We start from the raw sequence: 10,209 nt of genomic DNA on the forward strand, positions 1-10,209 counted from the left end.
GGGTTGGGAAGCTGTAAAGTACCCTGACTCTGGGCAGGTTTGTGAACCCAGGTTGCCGGGTTGTGTGGGTTGTAGGGTGGGAGGAGCGAGGATGTAGGATTGGAACACAGGGTCAGGATACGGAACTGGGGTGCGGGGCGCCTAACGCAGGTCAAGGGAGCCTGGCAGCAAGGCAGGGAGGAACAGTTGCGCTGCACCCTGACGCGGTGCGAGGTTGTGGGGTGGGATGCGGAGTCCGGATACCCGACTGACTCCAGCAGCCGCGCACTTGTCAGTTTCCTCTTGGCCACGCCCCGGCGGAGTAGGTTCAGCTCCCCAGTGTTTAACTGAATCGTGACACCAACGCAAAATCCACGCCTAATTAAATTAATTAGGGATTCTCGTCAATCCTGGATTAATGGCCAGGAGCACAGGCGGCCGAGGCTATCTGAAAACCCGGACGACCTGGGACCGGCCTCCTCTTCCCGCCCCCTCCCGTCCCCTTCTCTGCCCTCCCACTCCAGCTCCAGCCTGCCTGGACTCCAGCCTCAATCAATCTCAATCTCTCTCTCTTTTTCTCCCTCTCTCCCTCTCTTCCTCCCTCCCAACCCCCACTCCCCCACCCCCAGGTAGTGGTGCGGGTGCTTCCCCAGGAAGGGGCTCCCTCCGAGTTGCGAAGGGGAGGTAATTTACTCAGAACAAGGGGCCGCCTTTGCGAAGTATAAATAGTGAGACTTCAAGCGCAGCATTGCTATCAGATCTGAACTCTCCGCAGGAAGAATTGTCAAAGATCTTAACATTGAACAAGCGCGCTCCGGCAGGGAAGCATCAGTTCCCATTTCCCTCCGGCGGCCCCCGCCCCTTCCCTCTTCCTCCTCCTCCTCCTCCTCCTCCTCCTCTTCTTACTTCTTTTTCTCCTACTTCTCCTCCTCTTTCTTCTTTCTTCTCTTCTTTTTCTTCTTCTTCTTCTTCTTCCTCCTCCTCCAGCTCCTCCCCCACCCCCTGCCCCATTGATGTGTTATTATTGGGGGGGCTGGAGCAGTAAAAAAAGAAGAAGGAAAAAAAGAGCGGGGCTCGGCTGGGAGAGGTTGAGCGCGGGGCTGACCGGCATCGGCGGCGATGGAAGAACTTACGGCGTTCGTCTCTAAGTCTTTTGACCAGAAAGTGAAGGAGAAGAAGGAGGCGATCACGTACCGAGAGGTGCTGGAGAGCGGGCCGCTGCGCGGGACCAAGGAGCCGACGGGCTGCGCCGAGCCGGGCCGCGACGACCGCAGCAGCCCGGCAGTCCGGGCGGCCGGCGGAGGCGGCGGCGGAGGAGGAGGCGGAGGCGGAGGCGGAGGAGGCGGAGGAGGTGCAGGAGGAGGAGGAGCAGGCGGAGGAGCTGGAGGAGGGCGCTCTCCCGTCCGGGAGCTGGACATGGGCGCCGCTGAGAGAAGCAGGGAGCCGGGCAGCCCGCGGCTCACCGAGGGTAACGGCCTAAACCCCCAGCCGCGATTCCCCTTCCCGCCTTCCTGACTCCTCTCAGGCGGGAGAGGACCCCGAGGCCCAGCGGGGAGAGGGGCGGGACGCGGAGAGGGCCCTTGGACTCCAGCTTTGGAAGCTAGAGTGATGATGGAGGGGTGGAAGTCCGGTGGTGTGCACGGCCGTGGGTGGGGTCCGAGTGTATGTGAAGACGGGGGGCGTGGGGTTTGAGCGCGTCTTTCTCAGATGCTCCCGCTATTTCCATTCCACTGTAGCGCATTTCACTAGCCGGAGGATGGGCCGGCAGCCCAGACGGCCAGCGGGCGGATGGGGAAGTTCGCTGGGCCCGGCTGCGGCGGGGGTGCTGACAGCAGCTGGGCCAGGCGGCGGGATTACGGTTCGCATCTAGCGCCTAGTTTGAGGGAGCCCCTTTCCTAGGCCTGAGAAAGACAGAAAAAGAGAGGAAGGAGAGAGAGAGGAGAGAGAGATGTCACCCTCGGGTCGCCCCAGGGTTTCGGGCCGCGGCTGAGATCCACTCGAACTCGACGAAGATCCTGGCTTCTCGGATCTTGGAGGTCAAAACTTCTCATTCTCTTTGAGCTATTAAGATTGAACAGGGCCAAGGCAGGCTAGGCTGTTTCTCTCTGGAGACGCGTTAGGCTCCTTTTTTTTTTTTTTTTTTTTTTGGTTGGTTTTTCGATATTTACACAATTCCATTGCTGTTTCGAATCATTTAGTACTCTGGTTTTGTCGGAGGGGGGTGGTGAGAAATCCTTTGGTGCCAGCAAAGTGTTAGGAAATGGCTTTATCTAAATGGTGGAGCGTCCTGTACCAATTCAAAAGAGTTCAACAATAAAATTAATCTGGCACTTGGTGCTTGCAGTAACTGGTGTGCTGCCATATTTTTCCAATTAAGAAAATATGTGACATGCGTAGAATCACATATTTAAGCAAGCAATTAAGTTGTTTATAACACGGTCTGTTCCTGTTTAGGCCAATAAATGGAAATTTGGGGGCGAAATAGAGTCTATTAAGTCTATTAATCAAGTAGAAATGTGGACATCTTTCTCTTTGAAGCTCCAAAAGTTTGAGAGGCATCCACTGTGGATGACACGAAATAGACAAAGCCTTCTCAACCCTTTGGCAGAATCTGAAGGATGTGTTTTCATATTTAAATTTCATTACAATATCAGTGCAAATATTTTCTTATTAACTTGGCTCCGAGTATTTGCTATAATGTTATCCGCTTCCTTCCCGGCGGAAGGACAAATGTCCATAAAACGAACTCTGAGTACAAGAAATGCGGACAACACTTAAGATCACCATAGCTAGAATGCTAGACTGGGCTGGGATCTAGAGGCTCTTCTTCCCCCAGACCAGGCAGCAGATCCTCCTAAATTTGGAAAATGATGGCACAACTGTCAGGCGGCTCAGTGCAGCCTCCCGGGCGTGAGTCTGCAGCTCCAGGCCCTGGGTACACCAGCCCGCCGCATCGCGCGGTTAGGGTCTGAACCCGGGCAGACACAGTCCTGGGATTGTTGATTTCCAAGCTCAGGACAAGTATTAATTTCTCTGCAGGCCGGCTCTTCCGGAAATGATTTTTAACACCCATGCTGATCGGGATCCTGGGCTAGGAAGAACTGCAAACAGCCTCTCGACTATCCAAACTCAGCTTTGACACCTTAAAAACCCAAGGCTCCGACTCAGGCGCAGAGGATGAAGGTTCCAGAGGGCAGCTTATGTTGATATGGGCTCCCCTGATCACTGCCCCTTGGCCTATATATATATATATATATATTCACATATATATCCCTATCCCTCGGGTGACTCTGTATGCTCACATTCGCAGAGCTCCTGTTTTTAAAGGGAGGAGAAGGAAGGACAGTAAAGTAGCAACGGATGTGTGCAAACCCAAAGCCGAAAAAAAAAATGCATATTTTATTAAACAACCGAGCTGCTGGATGCATGAAAAGGCTTTGAGCAACCAATAGAAACCAAGGATCACGAATGTTCCGCTTGAACCTGTTGATCTCTGTGGGTTTAAGCATTTAGGGTCGAGTCCGCCTTTCCAGTGGGGAGGGAGAAGGAGAGAACAGAGGGAGCGGTCTATTTCGCGCGCCTCGCGAAGCTAGTTTTCCGCCTCTCGCCTTTTGGCCTGGCGTGAGCCGCAAGCCCTTCAGGCAGTCAACATGGCGTGGGCGCCTCTGCTCAGGCTCCCAGTGTCCGGCATGGGGGATAGGGACTGCCTGGCCGCCCGTGGGCCCTCCGCAGGGTTAGGCTCGAGCCCTGGGTCAGCATCGAAAGCCCTGAGATGCGGCTCCCAGTACCGCTCATCACCCGGGTCTCGTTCAGCCGCTGCAACCCTTGGGCCCAATTGTTCCCAAATTAGAGCAGGAAGTTTGAGAGAAACAGAGAGCCAGCGGTGGCCGGAGCTGGCCTGAGAATGGCCCAGCTCTCTGGGAATAGCCGGTGAGAGGCCAGTGCATGGCCTCGCCGCGCCCTTCTGCCCTTACCGGGTTCTGTGTCTGGGCCGGCGCGATGCTTTTGATTCTGTGTGTGCGTGGGAGAGGGTGAGCGCGAGAGAGGTTGAATGGAATGGATTTGGGGTTCGCGGGGGGGGGGGGGGGGGGGGGACGGTGGAGTGGACAGTGAGGAGGTGAGTTGAGGCTACAGTTGCGAAGGGGTGAGTGGGTGAATAGCCGGGGGCAGGCGGCCGCCCAGAGTTGATCTTTTCGCGTCTCCAGAATCCTCTTCCTCAGGACAGGGTGAGGGACTGGCCAGGAACTCCAGGAGGGGGCAGGATCCTCCATCCTTTTGGAGACAAATCTGGTAACAGGATTTGCTGTGTTGTTTTTGTCCGTGTGTGTGTGTGTGTGTGTGTGTGTGTGTGTGTGTGTGTGTTTCTGTGTGCGCACGTGGACATACGCGTGGCTATATTTGTGGTGCCCCCTCCAGTGTCCCCAGAGCTGAAGGATCGCAAAGAGGATGCAAAAGGGATGGAGGACGAAGGCCAGACCAAAATCAAGCAGAGGCGAAGTCGGACCAATTTCACTCTGGAACAACTCAACGAACTGGAGAGGCTTTTTGATGAGACCCACTACCCGGACGCTTTCATGCGCGAGGAACTGAGCCAACGGCTGGGGCTGTCCGAAGCCCGAGTGCAGGTATCCAGCTGTGAGGAGGTCAAGGCAGGGCCCAGGGTGTAGAGGAGGGGCACGCGGGGGTTAGAGAGGCAGCTTGGGAGACACACACAGAGGGCGCAGGTTCAAGAGTCTGGAGTAAGGTGAGAAGGGAAGGGATATCTTTACTAGAGGTCTTATTTTCCAAAGTAAATCTTAGTCTTGTAGCCTACCCCCACCCCATCCCAACATATGTTCCCAGCACAAGAAAGCTGTGCTGGGCTTGCTCCCAGAGTTTCTATAAACCACACCCCCTCCCCTCGCCTTACGATGCCTTTAATGTGGTTTAATCCTAATGGGCCTACTTTTATAAGCCTTAAAAAAAATCCCACAGAAAACGTTTTATCTTCTGGATGCCTTAAAAGTTACAACGAATATTTTGTTCGCCTGAGTTGGTTTTCCTTGAGGGCCTGCTCCAGGGTCTAGGGTTGCCAAGCGGATATGCCAATTAGGTTTATAGATGTACAGACTATAAAGAAAATTAGCAACTGTTAAGTGTGGAAATTTACAGTTTGCCGTTAGCAGTCGATCTCAAACTGTGTGTAAAACAGTAGAGAAATAAATGCATTTTGGTCACTCTTTGTTCCCTCACTTAACCAAGACAGCAAACCTGAACCTACAGAAACTTGATTTTAAAACAACTCTCTATCTTAATATTGGCATTCCCACAGTCCAACACCCAACAAGTGCCTTACGTGATGAAGTTAGGATTGGAACAGGTTTTTTGTTTTTTATTTTTTGTTTTCTTACTGGTTGTGGGGGTGAAAGTAATGGCAATAGGCTTTGGGGGCATTCAAGGTAGAAAATTATATATATACATGCGTATATATCCTTCTACTTTTATGGAGAAAACATTTAAATGTTTCAGATTGTATTTCCGCTCAAATAATAAAATAGGAGAAAATGATGGTCATTATTTGTTTGAACACATGGAGCAGTTTTAGGCCTGAACATCTGCAGCTGTTACAAAGTATCACTGTAACAGATACTCCCGGGGTCTCTGGGTGGAGAGACCACCATCTGCAGCAAACTATGCAATTCTTATGGGGCTTCCCCGCATCTTGTAATAGGATCAGGACAAAAACAGAGCAGTCACGTTGAAGGGGAAAAGTAATAATAGGCTGCCTTGGTCATCACAGCCGTCAATAGAAGGCTCTGCTCTTCCTTTTTAAGCCTTTGCTGCTTTGCTGTGTGTACTGAAATCTCTAGAGGCTCAGCAACCCCTTAAAGACACGATGATAATTATTACAGTTATGAGCATTAGTTTCTCAGTTCAAACTCTTCCAGGGGAAAAAAAGAGGCAAGAAGCCTCAGGCCATGTGAGTTATACAAAGGATGCCACCCTGGCATGAAATCTCCCCTTCTATTACACTAAATGGCAGGGGAATTTTTGAAGATTTACATTGACTATGACACTTGCTTTCAAAAACAAGAAAAAGCTCTGAAGCAGTATTTTTCTTTTATAGTTTTTTTCAAACCTTAATTTGTGAATCAGTCAATATGCTGTATTATTGGAACATAATGCTGTATGATTGGAGTGTAAAAGCAAGCTTTGTATGAATTTTTAAAAATCTGTCATACTGCCTCTAAAAGTTCGCAAGTTTATTTAAGAAGGTAATATCTGGGAGAAGACAGTTTCCAGGAGTTACTTGATTCATACCTTCCTACCTTCCCCTTTACATAGACTATTGTTTTGTGTTTTTTTTTTTTCTCATAAGAAATGAACTTTATTACTGGTCTTCATTTTTTCATACCTTTCTTTAAATTTTAGGGTTATTTTCTACTACCCTAATGTAAGCAGTAGATTTTTTCTATAGAAGCAAATTAGATTATCATGATAATGGCACAATTATTCTGCTACTGTGTTACACTCTGCTGCACAGAGGAACAGAGAAATCCTAAACTTCTTTGTAGTGAGGCTTTTATGGCATTAATTAACTCTTCCCCCACTCTTATCTCCCCCCCCCCCAAAAAAACAGAGTCACTATTTGCTTTGGTGTTTGGTTTTTCTTGAAGATGAAGCTAATTAATATTACAGGCTATTAATGAGCACATTCTTCTCAGGTCTTACTGGGCAAACATCTAAACCCATTATCACTTTAGTATCAGGTATCATGGAGAGTTTTAGGCCTTGGGGACTCTATAATGTAGAAAGATGAAACCAGGACTAATAGTAATTTATCAAGAAACAATTTATCTTGCAAAAGTCTATGAAATCTACTTTTGTCATTCATTTACATTATTTGACTTTGGAAATTGAGAGTGTTTTTTATAATTCAAATATTGTTTGCTATATCTCTCAATCCTTGCCTAAAACACTACTGTTTTTTCATTGTACTTTGGTAATTAAAGGAGTTCATAACATCTAGGTTTTATTTTATTTTTCCAATTTGTAGGTTTGGTTTCAAAATCGAAGAGCAAAATGTAGAAAACAAGAAAATCAACTCCATAAAGGTATGCTTCTCAAAGGACATCTGATATTCTAAGTAAAAAGAGAACGGGGCAATATACAAAGTCAGAAAGAAACTCTGAAAGATAATCATGGTCTCTATTTAAAAATCTGCTCTGAAGGCAGTTAATGAGAGTCCTAAAGTTTGGGAGTACATTACATTTATTTTAATTATGGCAGCTATTTAGGAAGATAACAGTCCAATTCCAAAAGAATTTATTCTATCTTGGTATCATTTGGAATCCTGGAAAACAATGCTGGAAATGTTAACCTCACATTATTGTGTTTTGTTCCCCATTTTTTTACAGGTGTTCTCATAGGGGCTGCCAGCCAGTTTGAAGCTTGTAGAGTTGCGCCCTATGTGAATGTAGGTGCTTTAAGGATGCCATTTCAGCAGGCAAGTATAGCCCAGTTTCAACTTGTTTTTAACTGTAAAAAGACCTGGATTTTGCTTGAATTGTTGAATATACCCTCTCTCTGAGTCCCATGTTGGTGTCCATGAGGTTGAAGAATAATTTTGAGATGATATAGTGAATCTACTCCCCTTTAAAAACCTATAAAATGTCAAGGGCCTACATGCCTAGTCCTTTCTTTCCTCATGGGAAACCTGCAGAAGCCTGAGGCCAGCGACTGGTCCTTTAAAAATGCACTAAAGATTGCACTTGGGGAGAGGAAGGAAAAGCCTTTTATTAAGATTTTGTCAGATCCAATACAGAGGTTAGTCCTAAGGTGTTTTCTAAGGCAACTTTCTAAATATTTTTCTAGGTATTTTCTACCTCTTAGTCACATTAAATGTCTCTGGCAAAAGAAAAGTAAATAAATAAAAGTACTTCCAACTCATACTTGATTTTTTAAACCTGTCTCTGCAAACAAAGCTTCATCTCTAGTAGAGAGGGAAGCCTTGGTCTTCCCAGGGATGCCCTGCCTCTGCAATCCCTTTCTTAGGCATAAAGAAACCTTTAAGACTACATTTTAAAAGGACAGCCTGCAGCAATGATTTAATCCTTGGAAATCCCAGTGCTCTAAACTCTCCTGCTCTCCAAGCCTAAGGGCTCAATCCTTACCCAACCAGTGCCTGACCTTCCCCCTCCTCAGCTGGGACCCCTGCTTGGTAGGGCTGTGAAGTCAAGAATTAGCTCTCAGTTGGCAGCACCCTGGACTGGGGAGACACACGGGTGTACCCATGTATTGACAGTTACTGTTAGGGAGATCTTAGCTCTCTTGGCACCACAGGACTCTAGCTAGCATCCCAATGCTAGGCTTTTGAAGCAAGAGGGAATGATTGGAGAGAGAGAGTGGGATCTAAAAAGGAGACCCTTACTACTCAGAAAGTGATCTGCAGGCCTGCAGCACCAGCACCACCTGGGAGATTGTTAGAAATGCAGAATCTCAGGTCCCAATGCAGACCTTCTGAATCAGAATCTGCATTTTAAAGAAGATCTGCTTTATAACAAGGGTAATTGTTATAGCAGTAAAGGTTAGAAGTACTAACAATTGTGCCAATTGTGATGAAGATGCAATAATTTCCCCAAGTGACAGGGAAAAGTTTTATAGTTTGCTTGTTAGTACTTCAGTGCTTTAATGGGTAAGAGGTGTATGATGACATCAAGAGAGCCTTTCCAAATTACTTTTGTAATTTTGAGGAGGGCGATGTTTTAACACAATAGCAATGTTGCCCTCTGATGGGCCCAGCTCCCGAGGGGGGCGGCCACATTCCTGCAGACAGGAGTCCCCTAGGGCCAAGGGAGATAAGGCGTGCTGAAGAGTTGCAGAGACTCTGGCGCACCGGAGTATCCCTGTGGCACCCCAGATTCAGTAACAGACTGAGAAGGTCAGCCGAACTCCCCTCTCCTGTCCCCAGCCCCAGCCTTCCCCCTCGCCAAGCTGGACGCCGTTAATGCTCTGTTTCTATTCTGTTGTCACCCTAGGATAGTCATTGCAACGTGACGCCCTTGTCCTTTCAGGTTCAGGCGCAGCTGCAGCTGGACAGCGCCGTGGCGCACGCGCACCACCACCTGCACCCGCACCTGGCCGCGCACGCGCCCTATATGATGTTCCCGGCGCCGCCCTTCGGACTGCCGCTAGCCACGCTGGCCGCGGACTCAGCCTCCGCTGCCTCTGTGGTGGCTGCCGCCGCCGCAGCCAAGACCACCAGCAAGAACTCCAGCATCGCCGATCTCAGACTGAAAGCCAAAAAGCACGCTGCCGCCCTGGGTCTGTGACGCCAACGCCAGCACCAACGTCGCGCGTCCTGCGCGGCACGCACCCTGCAAATCCTCCGTGCCCCGCTGCTTTTCCGTTTAACCCCTCCGGACCTCCGGAACCGACCCTCTTTCCGCCCCGCTGATCGGCCTTTGCCGCCTTCCACATCCCGGACTCGGAGGGCGAGACTTCGCGCGGGACCTTGGATCCCACTAGGCGCACCAGCTCTGTGGCTCCTGACCATTCACCTACCCAAGGGCGTAGTATTCGGCTTCATAGGGGCAAGTTTTCGGGAAGTCTGGAGAGAGACTGAACAAGGGAGCGCTGGGACAGCGGAGTGTGGCTCACGGCAAAGCTGCAACGATGGACTCTTGCGTAGAAATAAAAATCCTGTTAATAAAAAATGAGCAAAAAAAAAAAAAAAAAAAGTAGAAAAGACAAACCAGAAAGAAAAAAGAGGAAGGGAACTTACTGCTATTTGGCAGAAGTTGAAATCGGAGAAAGAACCAAGGAACAAAAACAAATTTTAAAAATTAAAGTATTTTATACATTTAAAAATATGGAAAAATAACCCGGACGAATCTCGAGAGAATTGGGGGGGGGGGGAGTATCAACTTAAAGTGTATGTTTTTTTTAATGGGCTAAAAAAGGCAAAACAGAAGGAAGAGGTATACTTATTTAAAGAATTAAGATTTAAAACGTGCGCAGCTGGGAAGTTCACAGGTTTTGAAACTGACCTTTTTCTGCGAAGTTCACTTTAATACAAGAAATTTGATAAGAGAGGCGGGCCTCCTTTTACGTTGAATCAGATGCTTTGAGTTAAAAACCACCACGTATGGAAGAGTAAGAAGAGGGAAGACAGTATAAAAACGAGGAGAGGAAAAAAAATGATATTAATACAAAAAATGTTACCACAGACAATGATTTCTCTGAGAAATT

General features: G+C 48.2%; 1 protein-coding gene across 2 annotated transcripts; it reads left to right on the forward strand.

Annotated features, from left to right (window-relative positions):
- The first annotated feature begins 1,098 nt into the window (after window positions 1–1,098).
- SHOX2 (short stature homeobox 2) lies at window positions 1,099–9,290 on the forward strand. Of its 2 annotated transcripts, none has more exons than XM_032409234.1 (5): window positions 1,099–1,447; window positions 4,396–4,604; window positions 7,016–7,073; window positions 7,377–7,465; window positions 8,997–9,290. In XM_032409234.1, exons 1-5 carry the CDS (start codon window positions 1,099–1,101, stop codon window positions 9,288–9,290), a joined length of 999 nt encoding a protein of 332 aa, XP_032265125.1. The 2 variants fall into 2 exon arrangements, with proteins under 2 accessions (XP_032265125.1, XP_032265126.1); XM_032409235.1 differs by having other exon boundaries at window positions 9,033–9,290.
- Window positions 9,291–10,209: the final 919 nt, after the last annotated feature.

The sequence above is a fragment of the Phoca vitulina genome, unplaced genomic scaffold (genome assembly GCF_004348235.1).
Source record: "Phoca vitulina isolate PV1807 unplaced genomic scaffold, GSC_HSeal_1.0 scaffold10, whole genome shotgun sequence".
NCBI classification, from domain to species: Eukaryota; Metazoa; Chordata; class Mammalia; order Carnivora; family Phocidae; genus Phoca; species Phoca vitulina.